Here is a 14,456-nt window from a genome sequence, read left to right as displayed (position 1 = left end):
CATGATTGTAAACCGTTGGGAAATACCAAAGGTGGACATGATGGCGTCCCGTCTGAACAAAAAACGGGACAGGTATTGCGCCAGGTCAAGAGACCCTCAGGCAATAGCTGTGGACGTTCTGGTAACACCGTGGGTGTACCAGTCGGTGTATGTGTTCCCTCCTCTGCTTCTCATACCTAAGGTGCTGAGAATTATAAGACGTAGAGGAGTAAGAACTATACTCATGGCTCCGGATTGGCCAAAAAGGACTTGGTACCCGGAACTTCAAGAGATGCTTACAGAGGTCTTATGGCCTCTGCCGCTAAGAAGGGACTTGCTTCAGCAAGTACCATGTCTGTTCCAAGACTTACCGCAGCTGCGTTTGTCGGCATGGCGGTGGAAAGCCGGATCCTAAGGGAAAAAGGCATTCCGGAAGAGGTCATTCCTACCCTGGTCAAAGCCAGAAAGGAGGTGACCGCACAACATTATCACCACATGTGGCGAAAATATGTTGCGTGGTGTGAGGCCAGGAAGGCCCCACAAAGAAATTTCAACTCGGTCGTTTCCTGCATTTCCTGCAAACAGGAGTGTCTATGGGCCTCAAATTGGGGTCCATTAAGGTTCAAATTTCGGCCCTGTCGATTTTCTTCCAGAAAGAATTGGCTTCAGTTCCTGAAGTCCAGAAGTTTGTCAAGGGAGTATTGCATATACAACCCCCTTTTGTGCCTCCAGTGGCACTGTGGGATCTCAACGTAGTTCTGGGATTCCTCAAATCACATTGGTTTAAAACCAGTCAAATCTGTGGATTTGAAGCATCTCACACGAAAAGTGACCATGCGCTTGGCCCTGGCCTGGACCAGGCGAGTGTCAAATTGGTGGTTTTTTCTCAAAAAAGCCCATATCTGTTTGTCCATTCGGACAGGGCAGAGCTGCGGACTCGTCCCCAGTTCTCTCCCTAAGGTGGTGTCAGTGTTTCACCTGAACCAGCTTATTGTGGTGCCTTGCACCTACTAGGGACTTGGAGGACTCCAAGTTGCTAGATGTTGTCAGGGCCCTGAAAATATGTTCCAGGACGGCTGGAGTCAGGAAAACTGACTTGCTGTATCCTGTATGCACCCAACAAACTGGGTGCTCTTGCTTCTAAGCAGACTATTGCTAGTTGGATGTGTAATAAAATTCAGCTTGCACATTCTGTGGCAGGCCTGCCACAGCCAAAATATGTAAATGCCCATTTCACAAGGAAGGTGGGCTCATCTTGGGCGGCTGCCCGAGGGGTCTCGGCTTTACAACTTTGCCGAGCAGCTACTTGGTCAGGGGCAAACACGTTTGCTAAATTCTACAAATTTGATACCCTGGCTAAGGAGGACCTGGAGTTCTCTCATTCGGTGCTGCAGAGTCATCCGCACTCTCCCGCCCGTTTGGGAGCTTTGGTATAATCCCCATGGTCCTTTCAGGAACCCCAGCATCCACTAGGACGATAGAGAAAATAAGAATTTACTTACCGATAATTCTATTTCTCGGAGTCCGTAGTGGATGCTGGGCGCCCATCCCAAGTGCGGATTATCTGCAATACTTGTACATAGTTACAAAAATCGGGTTATTATTGTTGTGAGCCATCTTTTCAGAGGCTCCGCTGTTATCATACTGTTAACTGGGTTTAGATCACAAGTTGTACGGTGTGATTGGTGTGGCTGGTATGAGTCTTACCCGGGATTCAAAATTCCTCCCTTATTGTGTACGCTCGTCCGGGCACAGTACCTAACTGGCTTGGAGGAGGGTCATAGGGGGAGGAGCCAGTGCACACCACCTGATCGGAAAGCTTTACTTTTGTGCCCTGTCTCCTGCGGAGCCGCTATTCCCCATGGTCCTTTCAGGAACCCCAGCATCCACTACGGACTCCGAGAAATAGAATTATCGGTAAGTAAATTCTTATTTTTTATTTTTGTTTAACGCCCAGACAGACCGGGTTTAGCCGCGTAACAAGGCTAAACTCAACCAAAGTGCTGAGTGCAATGCGAAAAGTGGCGTTTGGGTCACGCTTCTCACATTTCAGCTCGCCACTTCCTGGGGCTGCGAGCTGAAATGTGTGTCCCCGCGGCCGATCATGCTGAATGGAGCAACAATTGAATTTTCCCTTGATGACTTGTCTGCATGATTTGTGGAGGCTGAAGAAATACAGATGTGTCCTCATACATCTTTGTTTGGTGGGACTCTGCTAGCATCTTTTTTTGTCAAAATTGCATCTTATTAGCAATGCAGTGTGACTAGGATGCAGCAGGAGAGTGTGCTGATTAATTTGATATGCGACACTTGTTTATTTGTGTGTGACAGAGTCACCAAGTCTGCATATGAAGTGTTACAATGCAGGAGCCATGGCTTTATTCATGTCAAGTTCCTTTGTGCTTCATATATAGACTCTTGCACACCAATATGCAAGTGTCGTATATCAAATTAATCAGAGTCTACTGGTGCATCCTAGTTGTGTCTAAGATGCATCTCTGCAAATATAGCGCCTGACACTGGTGCAGTTGCACGGGACCTGACTGCTCACTTGCGCCAGGCATCTGTAGAAATTTTGAAGATTCTGATTTTTTTTTTTCTTCTGCATTCATTTGCTTTTCAGGGAAAAATATACCAATATTCTTCTTTATAATGTAAATTAATGTTCTTATAGGCCTATCACCATTAAAACGCAATGATTGCCTCTTTGTCGCATTTAGTCATTTTCAGCCCCCACCATTAAATGTTCTTAAGGAAAGAAAATGGAGGTTTACATTGAAGCTGTGCGGCTGCTTTTCACAGCTGAGCTTTGCCAAGGCTTTCCTTTATATTTAGAAGAGCTATTTTCAGTCTGGGTGCCCAGAGGGACATTTGGCTTGCCTCGTAGACTCCTGCTAATGCGTACTGTCTCCTTGCTAGACAAATGATACCAAAGGGAACCCATTGCTAATGCTCAACATCCCTTTTTGGCAATCTGTCTAGATATGTATCATTTTGTGTGATTTCACAATTTAAATCAACATTTCATGCTCTTTGTCCATGCTAAACAAAAAACCTTGCCTTGCAAGCAATGACTAATTAACCCTGATAAAAATGACACAATATGACTTTCAAATGACTGTATCATGACCCCCTGTTGTGGAGATTTTCTGTTGCATGGTGGTGACTGAAACAACGCATAACAGAATCATGAGTATGAAGGCAATTTCTTTTTTGTTGTCTTATTAAAAATTTTTTTTTTTTAACTATACTGGCAGCAATGACATTAATCACTGTAAACATAAGACTGTTGCCATTTACTATTTTCCCCTTCGTTTGATTCTTTAGACAGCATATAAGGTGTCACATGATGTAGTGAGCAGAGAGGCTTTGAAATGACCCCCTGACCTCTGCTTTCATTGTGACTTCCCCCTGCTCCCTCACTCATCTACGTTTACATGACATTGCTGCTAGCCAGAAAACTTGTTTATCTGCTCTGTGTCTTGTGACTTCCTCCCAATCCCCCCCCCCCCCCCCCTTCCCCTCTGCCATCACATGAAATGCTGAAAGCTATGTCCCTTTGTGTGATTGTCATATGTGTGTGCCCTCAAAGAGGTACTGAAAGAAATGAATTGCAGGAAGAATGGCTAGGATAAATGACAGATGCACGCTTAAAATGCATTTAATTTGCTTATTAAAGAAAAGAAAACCTGTGGAGATAATGCTGTAACAAATTTCTTATGAAGGGTCTAGCACACATGAGACTCTGTAAAATGTATTCCTGTAGAATATACTGATACATAAAGGCAGTGGGGTAATCAAGCTGGTTTCCACCTGTAAAAGTTAGTATATTTATGGTCATAAAAGATGGCTTTCTAGGAATATAATAAATACTGGAGCTGTGTTGAGGCTGACCAAATCCTGGCCTCAAATGTTTCATCTTGCAGATGTGTGGCGTCACATGTAGATCTAAGGCAGCATTGAGACTTATAAAGTTTATCACCTAAATGTATACACATTAGCCGCAGTTCCATTTCTGTAATCATGCAAATTTTAAATATGGGAAACACAAGGACTGTGGTGAAATTCCATTAATATTGATTATACAGATCATTGTAATGTAGCTGTGAGAAATCTTAAGCTGAATTTGGCAGTGACCAGCCTGCACCATTGCTGAACTTTACAATAACTGGGCCATACCAAATTTAGTAAAGGGCACACTCCTGTTTTGAGGCATGTAATTGGATTTTGTGGTAAAAGGATCATGTGCCCTTTTAATCCTTGTATAGTGGATTTCTGTCTGATGCAACAACGGAACCTTGCACTGTAATACTGTGCAGGTTATCCGGGCAGGAGAACCTGGCTTGCATTTGTTTGTATAGGTGTATGCCTTACTGATTTGCTGTTCGCTTAGATGTTAAGGTGAAACTTATTTACACCCCAAGTAAATATACAGGGTGATTCAAAAGTCACAGTACACCCTTTTGTTTCAAAAACTGTGCAGGAAATGGGAAAACTGAATACTCCAGTAAGGTATTGATTGGTGAGGTGGGCTATATTTTAGGGTATGTACCGAACATGGACGCCATCTTGAAATCGTCCATCTTGAATCTGTCAGTTTTTTCAAATGGAAAGGGGGCCGTGTAACATGTCAGATAACATCAGAATTTGCTGAAAAGTTTATTGCTGCAAACAGAACTGAAATAGCAGTTATGGTCCAAAAGTTACAACACTTTTTTGTTGTTGCAGGTAACTGAAGATGGCTTTGATAAAAGAGGAGATGATTGAGGTCATTTTGATGTCTGGAGAACGACAAATGTCAAGTGCTGCTTTGTGGGCTCTTCATGAAGGATACCAAAACCACTGTTGAGGTTGTCTCGTCAATAGAACTTTTAAGACGAGCACTCCGTGACTTGTCAGCCACAGTCCCAGTTTCTATGAATTTGGAAATTAGGCTGCTGACAGTGTTATGTGAAATTTGAGGTCTTTCTTGGTGCCGGTTGTTAAAATCTGCAGCTATGACACCGAAACTTTGTTCTCCAGACATCAAAACTACCTCAGCTCTCTCCTCTTATGTCAAAGCCATCTTCAGTTGCCTGCAACAAAAAAAGTGTTGTAATTTTTGAAATATGTTTGCAGCAATAAACTTTTCAGCAAATTCTGAAGTTGTTTGACATGTTACATGGCCCCCTTTCCATTTGAAAAAACTGACTTAGGTTCAAGATGGCCGATTTCAAGATGGCGCACATGTTCGGTACATACCCTAAAAGATAGCCCATCTCACCCATACCTTACTGGAGTATTCAGTTTTCCCATTTCCTGCACAGTTTTTGAAACAAAAGGGTGTACTGCGACTTTTGAATTACCCTGTAGTATTATAAATCGGGATAATTATGTACATCTGAGGGCAGTAATTAGTGTTCACGCTAGGCTGTTTTAGCAGGGCGCCGTGCCCGGCCCAATTTTTTTTTTTTAAGGGCAAAACCCGTCCTGCCCTTTCTGCGGCGCCCTGCTAAAACAGCCGCCCGTTTCCTGCCCTCCCAGCGTGTAAAGATGCCGTGCGCATGCGCGCGGCATCCATTCACGCTGAGAGAGAGCTTGGGGGAAGCCCAGCACCTCCTTAGATGCTGGACACGCCCCCAACAGTGACGCCGCCGACCACCACGCCCCCTTTTTTACGTCTGTGGGCTGAACCGCCCACTTTTATTACACGTAATGACCCCACGCCCTATTTTGAGTGGCCATGCCCCCTTTTCGGCGCGCGCGCTCGGCCCTGCCCGGATTCTAGAGTGAACACTAATTATTAAGCATAGTGATTATCTGTATTATTTTGTTAGTCTGAGTGATTTAAAGTAGCTATTTTCAATTTTCCTTTTTGCTACAAATGAAATTTTTAACAGCTGAGCCCAAGCCCTGCTTTTGGTTCTGATGAAATGCGGTTTCTTTGTATTGACAACATGTAGCTGGAAGATCTCCTGTGCTGCTGCAAACTACAGTGAAACTAGGTCCTCTGAGAGCATAGACACATAAACTGTTCCTTTGTATATATAATATATGCTTTTCTCTCCTTTTTAGGTATACGTGGAATTTGATGACCTAGAGTGGGATAAACGAGAATGGGTGAAAGTATATGAAGATTTTACAGCCTTTTTTGTGGAGTTCCAGCTGGTCTGGGCAAAGAGGAAAGACCCCAGCCAGGCTCAGGGATCAAAGGTCAAGCAAGTCCAGTGGCCTGCCTTGGTAAGGAGGAATTTGTATTGTCTTTCTTCTATGGTTTAATCTGTCAGAGTATAATGTGCCCTCTTTCCTTTTTCTGCAGGTTTTGCTTTTCTTCCTAAAGGGAACTGTTTGTAAAATTGTAGATTACTAACATTAGATGTTAATTTTATGCTATTGCTACAGCTGTGTTATACATTGATAGATTTATTTTCTTATTTATTAACAGTTTCTTGTATAGTCCAGTAAATTCCATTGCACTTTCCAATTGGAAACAACAGTGATAGAACAAAACTGGGTAATAAGTCAGTCATAGAGGTAGAAACCAAAATAAGGACACTTCAGGTCCTTTAACCCTACAGTGGCTGAGGCTGGAATTGGTGCATTGTATGAATTTACTATAGGGCCGTATTTACCGGCCGATTTGGGGAGAGATGTGTTATCGCTGTGAGGGGTACACACGGAGTGATCGCTGCTTAAAATCTTAGCAATCTAGTCAGATTGCTTAGATTTTAAGCAGAGATCACTCCGTGGGTACCCCCTTATCTATAGTTCAGTGTAGGGACATCTCTAATGACACAACTGTAGTGCTGCTGTGTATGTGTGTCAGCATTTCCAGCACAATCCCAGTTTTTTCCCTTCTAGAATCCTTTATCTCCGTATACTTATCTTCCTACAATTCAATCTCCTTGTCTATTTGGATTATCAGGATTAGTTAGAATAGACAGAAATAGGAATCAAAATCTAGCTTGTAATGGATAGACAAATGGTGTCCTATATATTATATTTCTACATGTAACAAACGTCCTTTCAGTACTTACATGGGAGGAGACTACAAAAGAGAGAACAGGAGCTTGTACTCTATTGTAAGACCATGTAATGACTACCTCCATTCCTCTGAATGTCAGTAGCTTTTTTTCCTTATTCATTTAATAATATTAGTATTTTTAGGATTAGTTCTCTTTAGATTGAGTTATCTGTTCTTCACTGTATTATTTTGATTTCCACAGGCTAATTTACAGAAACGATAATGATATTATTCTATTAGAAAATGTTTTTACATTTTTGCTTGTTCAGCATTAAAGTGTAATTGCTACTATATGACTTGACAAAGAGCCGCTGAGGCACGAGCGCTTAGCTGACTAGGTCACATCTTGCAATGTATGATCGGCATCTTCCCTCAATACAAGCTTGTCATGGTAATGGAGATGTATGTAAGGAGATGGTCTGCTAGATGCCATCTGAAGCTGGGAAAGTATCCTATTACAATCATGTTTTAATTGCACAAATTCTTTATTGTAGGAATGATACAAGCAAGTATGGTAATGGTGTATACGTGCAATTATGTATGTGTATACCGTCTAAAAATATACTGATAGGTAATTGAACCACATGAAAAAAATTCACCCTGGTGTGTTTGTGTGTGTGTACATATGAGAGGAAATATAGGGGGTCATTCCAACCCATTCGCTCGCTGCGAACGGGTCCCTGCTGCGCATGCGCCTTTGTGCGCATGCGAGACGGCCAACGGCCGTAGCAGGGCAGCGATCGCCTTTGCCTGATTGACAGGCAGAGGCGTTCGACGGGCGGGAGGGGGCGAAACGGTGGCGTTTGGCCGCCGTTTCGTAGGCGCGGTTCGGCCAACGCAGGCGTGGCCGGACCAAACGGGGGGGCGGGCCGCAGCGGCTGCGTGAAGTCACACGCAGCCGCTGCGGGCCAGGGAGCGAGGAGTAGCTCCCGGCCAGCACGCTAAAGCTGCACTGGCCGGGAGTTACTCTTGAAGTGCAAAAACATCGCCGCTGTGCGATGCCTTTGCACTTCTGCGGGGGGGCGGATTGACATGCGGGGCGGGCTAGCCCTGTGCTGGGCGTCCCCCCGCATGTCAGGAAAGTTGATCGTAACTGTGCAAAATTTTGCACAGCTACGATCAACTCAGAATGACCCCCATAATTTGTCTGGGTCTGGTGCAAGTGGGCGAATATTTTTTGTGCTAAGGAATATGTGTGTGCTATATAAGTAATTGGTAATAAACTGGACTGTTTATGGAGGTGAGAAACAATTTATTTATTTTTTTGTTTATTCGGATCACGTTTTCACTAAAGTATAGCTTAGTGACCTAGATAGAAACAGGGTTATGTATAATTCCGATGTGACATCAGGGAGAGGAGCAATAAAGGAAAAATCAGACTCTTGACACTCTGCGTGTGCAGTGTGCAGGCTCCTTAAGTCCAAAATTACTATGTATATAAATATAGAAATTGGTTTTCTGATCATGCTTCTGCGGAACTTGACTCCGCCCAAGTTATGCAACGGAACTATTATTATTATTATTATCCTTTATTTATATGGCGCCACAAGGCATCCGCAGCTCCCATTACACAGTACATAAACAAAAGAGCAAACAAGAAAACAGCACTTACCAAGTTTCCAAACTTTTTTGAATCACGGCGCCCTAGAATATCAGAATTTTTTTCACGGTCCCCCAGGCCAAAAATTTCTTATTGAGAAATTTAGAAAGAAATATTACATTAAGTAGATCGCGTTTATATGTCATCCTTAGGGTCAGCTGTGTGGTGAGGGACAAGATTTGCTTCTGTTTGGCCACATATTTTATGACTGGCAGCCACCAGCACTGGTTTTGCCTATTATATTGACCATGAATAATTTGAATTGGTCCTGGACCACCAACCCAGGGCACCCCTGCAAGTGTCCCGAGGCATCCCAGGGAGCCACGGCACACAGTTTGGGAACCTCTGGAGTATAGGATTGTATAAGTAAGAAAAGGAAAGGCACATGAGGAAAGAAATCCCTGCTCTTGCGAGGAATCTGACTTAAAGACCACTGCTCTGCAGAGGAACCAAATTAAGGCAGAGATTCTTATGGGATGTGGCTCAGGTCAGACTGTGTTTATACCACGTATACCCCTTAAGCCCAACAATTTTCCTTTTTTAATTCAAGTGCCTGCAGTTTCCTGTAAGTGTCTGCTTCACTATTACGATCAACAAGTCGCAGGGGCAAACGCTCAGGGCTGCAGGCGTAGATCTCAGCACCAGCTGCTTCTCCCTTAGGCAGCTTGCTTATGTCTTGCTCATAAGTTAGTAGCCCCAAGCATCTTTTTGTGTTAATCCCTGAAGGAAAAACTGCACATACTGTTTACAAAGAAATTTTGTGATCAATGTGTACAATATAAAATATACATCACAATATCAGATGACCCTACTGTCTTAGCGAAATTAGTTCCACTGAGCATTAATAGACATCAACGCAACATTTGTTTTATATATTCCCAGTGTGTGTATAGCTCTCTCTCTCTCTCTCTCTCTCTCTCTCTCTCTCTCTCTCTCTCTCTCTCTCTATATATATATATATATATATATATATATATATAATCTAGCTAAAATAACTAAGTGGTGTTGTGCTGTGAGACGGGCAATGGACGGGAAGCCACAGAATCAGACAGTGGATGGTGCGGGTTTCTACCAAATACGCAGCATACTGTGTAGTCTCCCGTACTAATGTCAGATTTGCCATACTGATAGTATATGCCAGGACATCCTTATTCCTTATCAACGCTAGAAAACAGAACAGGGTGGAAAATGTCCAGCATATCTCAAACACTTAAAAAATCACATTACAGTCTTATGTGGTAAAATGGCTTTTGAAACACTTTGTAATGAGGCATTCATTGTATTACTCCCTTAACATATTTATTCCCTATTGACAGTGAACCAATGTTTAACGATGAGACACAATAGTAAAATGAATCCTGTGTGAAAAAAAAAATGTTCTTCTTACTATACTCTCATTATATACAAGTCCTTACTTTACAAAAGGTCAGTTTAACATTTGACAGAATTAGCCAAGCAATGTACTATATTTGGATCCAATACATTTATTATAAGTGATAATCCCATCCAATTAGATTTGAGTGGCTATAAACAGAATAATTCCAAACTTTGTGAAGTCCATAGTTTGACCCGGAAAAGTAGGAGCTTATGGAGTCACTGCAAACTAGTTGCCCAGATTTGCCCCTTATCAGTCAAATCAGAAACAAATTCATCAAAGTGGTTTCCAAACTGCTCAAAGATCTGGTATTTTTGTAGTTGTACCAATTTGTTGGATTTTACATCTAATATGTAAAAAAGGAATTCCAAAGCCTCATTGAAATGTTGGTGCCCCCCTTGCATCCAGCACCAATCAGGCTTGAGACATCATTTCAATGTGTGTGTGTGAGGAAGAGGTATTTTAATGCTATACCATTAAATAAGAATGGGTACTTAATAAAGACTCTCTGTGAGAGCTTCAGAAAATATCCTGTGAAACAAACTCTGTAATAGGGAAAGCGCAGCATAAAGACTGTCTGTGAGCCTCACACCTGCTGAGTGCTTAGCACAGCAATGTCTCCATGTTCCAACTAGGGAGCTCTGCAATTGAACTGCCAACCAGTAGCCTCCTAATGAACAAATGTACCACTGGGCCAAATAAGAGAGCAGCAATTAGTATTTTGTCCCCGTTGCTCATTTCCATTCCATCTTTGCTCTCCTTGTCAAGTCACAGTGAATCTTACTTTCCCATTACCCTGCGTCTTGTGGGGGATGGAAATAGGCAGCCTGTTGATCACACATTATAGCGTTATTATCCCTCCTGCCATCTGAGGGAATTTTTATATCACAGTTGGCTTTAGCTTCAGAATACTGAACAGTTTCTTAATCAATGCAAGAGATACAGGAGGAAGCAAACGCATCTACACGAACCTCTCTTACAAACCTTACATAAAATAATCAATGATCTACATCAATATACATTAGTAATGTCCCTTTCACACCAAACATAACCCGAGTTATTGGTGGGCCAACTGGGGCCCAGGTTTGGTGTTAAAGAGTAAACCCAGGATGTGTTACCCGGTAATCTGACCCTGGTTGTATTATTGTGTAGCTCTGCATATATATAATGTTTGTACGTTTCCACTCTTGTGTCAGGCACTGGCTCTTGTACAGTACATTTGCGTGCACTCAGTGGCTGAGATAAGATGTACATTTTCCATGGTCACGTAATCAACCATTTTCACTGAACTCTATCTTCTTAGCAGCATGGGCTGAGGTAATATGATGCATATGTAACGCATTTGGTGCATTTCCTGTGGTAAAGAAACACCTGCATATTTTCCCTAGAGCCCTATTTTTCCTGTTATGTCACATTTGTACTTACAATAATGTCTGTTTATACTTAGTAAACTTGTTTATGGTTTACATGTTTACAGCTGTTTTAAATTCAAGTCTTCACTACACAGTATGAAAAATGCTTATTTTTTTGTTTGATATATGAGGATAGCCATGTAGTCTTTGTGGTCATTTCATATCCTGAATAGACCACATTGGTGGGTTTCACCCTTGTTGAGCAGTGATCTGTATATGTGATCAAGCTGAAAAAGCAATCCTACCGTTCAGCTTGGTTCGAATCAGCTCACTCAATGCTCCACTTATAGATCTACATACAGATTTTATATATATATATATATACACACACACACACACACACACACACACACACACACACACACACACACACACACACACACACACACACATATATATATATACACACACACACACACACATATATACACACACACACACACACACACACACTCATATGTGCTTAATATATTGTATAGGTGCGCTTAATTCCACATATATAAACATGTAAGTCCCACTGGGAGGTTGATAGTCAATTCCACTAACTATATATGTGTACACACACATGTATATACACATTACACACACCTGTATCTACGGTCAAGTCACATTATTATGAAGTAAGTCACATGTTGTGCGCTGGCCTGGTGGGTATATAAGATGTGTGATAGGCCGTCTGCACACATATCCCTCGTTGCTGTCATGGGTAAAGGGGGCTATTTACCAGAGTTGCAAAAAGGGATGATTGCCGGCTTTCAGGCTAAAGGGGGCAGTATTTCTGAAACAGCGCAGTTTGTGACCTGTCCGCATGCTGCTGTGGTAAAGGTGTATTGTGACTGGACAAATGGCACCATTGCGAATAACCGATGTGTAAACTGCAGAGTACCACATGCCATTGATGTAAGAGGTGAACGTAGGCTATGAAGGTGTGTGAGGGCCGACTGACCCGTTACAGTGGAGCAGCTCACTGTCAAAATGAATCTGGGGGCTACCAGATGTGTCTAAAATGACAGTTTAGCGAATCCTGCTGCATATGGGGCTCTTAAGCGGTTACTTTGGGTACTAGCTGGTGGTCACAATAATGTGACTTGACTGTGTGTGTGTTTTATATATTTTATTTATTATTATTTTTTGAGGAACCGTCCGGAACACCGTTCCTGAAGCTCTTTGAAAAATGATGTCACCAGTTCGAAACATCAGCAGGGCCGCTGGGACCAGCAATATATTTTTCTTTAGGTGGGTGGGTGAGGGAGGAACACATTGGGGGTATTTAATTGTTTGAAAAGTCGGTTGGGTGTCTGTTTTTTTCCTATTAGATAGGAAAAAAACAGACACCCAACCGACTTTTCAAACAATTGAATTCCCCCCATTATGTTCCTAGCCCCCATTTCCCACACAATGGCTTGGGAGGGCTGGGAACTGAAGGGGCACCCACCTGCAGCCACTGTAAAAAAGGCCCTCTAAAAATGCCCACTCCGTAGCAGGAGACAGATGGTAGAGGTCCTACTTGACCCCTAGTGTCTGTCAGTGAAGGAGCAAATAGCGTTACCTGGATGTGCCAGGAACGCTGGCACTGTTGGGAGAAGATGCAGAAATGCATCTTCTCCCATGAAACACCCTTATAACGAGCATGAAACCCTTGGCAGCAAACAGGAGACCCTTGACAATGGGCAGGTCATTAGAAGCCTTATTGTGGGGCATAATTTATAAAGGGAATTATTGTGTGTGGGGCATAAAATGGTATCCGGGGCATAACTGTGTGTTGCATAATGGCTAATGGGCAATACGGTGTGTGGAATAATGTGTAGTGTGCAGTACAGTGTGGCATACTGTGTAATAAGCATTAATATAAGAAGGAAAAATGACAAATAATGTAAGGGGTATGAATCAGGGTCTGTTTTTTCCCCTGTGGTGGCTAATGTCTGGGTCTACAGGTGTACAGGTTGCAAAACTGCGGTATAAGGTAGTTTTACCCTGCAATACCACGCCTCTTGCAGCGAGGCCACAGCCCGTTTTCTGGTGTGTGGCCTTTTTTTTTTTACAAAGGTGCCCCATCCACTGTAGCTCCTTCCACATTACCCACAAATCCGGCCACCGCTGCCCACCCCTTGAAGTTCCCTAAACCCTTCTTTCTGTGTGTGCATATGTGTGTATCTCTCTATAATTGATATATATATATATATATATATATATATATATATATATATATATATATATATATATATATATATATGTATCGGGTTTAGACCCAGTTAACGCGCTATGTGGATGAGCTACAACCTCGGGATTTACCCCCTGTTAGGTGGGGTACAGTACAGAGATAAAAGAAAAAGATTTCCCAAAGGAGCTTACACTAATGCTCTGGTATATAACAATATAAATAGTATCTTTATTTGTTATTCTTAAACGAATTTATTTCCTTTAAAAATACAATTCATAAAATTGTTCAAATCTTAAAATTACATTCAATGATACTTTATACATGAAATGATTGAAAACAATATTCCATTCTAATCATATAGCAGTGACTCTTCATTTGAAGAACGCAGTTGTTGTCTCAAAAACCCAACGCGTTTCGTCCAGCGGACTTCATCAGGGCCTTTACAATCAAGAGACTTCAATACAGATAATCAGCACAATAAATCTTCAATAAGTAGACACATTATCAAAACGGTATCGGATAAAATTCACCTCATGGATTATCACTTCGCTTATTCAAAAGCTCATAAGAATGACTGTCACAATGCCTCTCTGTAGTTCACACTGTTCCAAATCGCTGTCACTGCTGATTGGAACAGTGTGAACTACAGAGAGGCATTGCGACAGTCATTTGTACTGGCTCTTTGTAAAAACAATTTGCCCAATCCTGGGAATTAATTGTCTTATGAGCTTTTGAATAAGCGAAGTGATAATCCATGAGGTGAATTTTATCCGATACCGTTTTGATAATGTGTCTACTTATTGAAGATTTATTGTGCTGATCATCTGTATTGAAGTCTCTTGATTGTAAAGCCCCTGATGAAGTCTGCTGGACGAAACGCGTTGGGTTTTGAGACAACTATTGCGTTCTTCAAATGAAGAGTCACT

At 42.1% G+C, this 14,456-nt stretch overlaps 1 protein-coding gene across 1 annotated transcript in view; it reads left to right on the top strand.

Moving 5' to 3' along the window:
- JMJD1C (jumonji domain containing 1C) overlaps nucleotides 1-14,456 on the top strand; it is a 438,983-nt gene that overhangs the window by 173,842 nt on the left and 250,685 nt on the right. The window contains exon 2 of the mRNA XM_063961821.1: nucleotides 6,034-6,198. Within this exon, the coding sequence (XP_063817891.1) occupies nucleotides 6,034-6,198 (165 nt within the window). The remainder of the gene's footprint in view (nucleotides 1-6,033; nucleotides 6,199-14,456) is intronic.

The sequence above is a fragment of the Pseudophryne corroboree genome, chromosome 3 (assembly GCF_028390025.1).
Source record: "Pseudophryne corroboree isolate aPseCor3 chromosome 3, aPseCor3.hap2, whole genome shotgun sequence".
Taxonomy (NCBI): Eukaryota; Metazoa; Chordata; class Amphibia; order Anura; family Myobatrachidae; genus Pseudophryne; species Pseudophryne corroboree.
The sequence above is the reverse complement of the archived record's forward strand: the minus strand, read 5'-3'. Positions and strand labels throughout refer to the sequence as shown.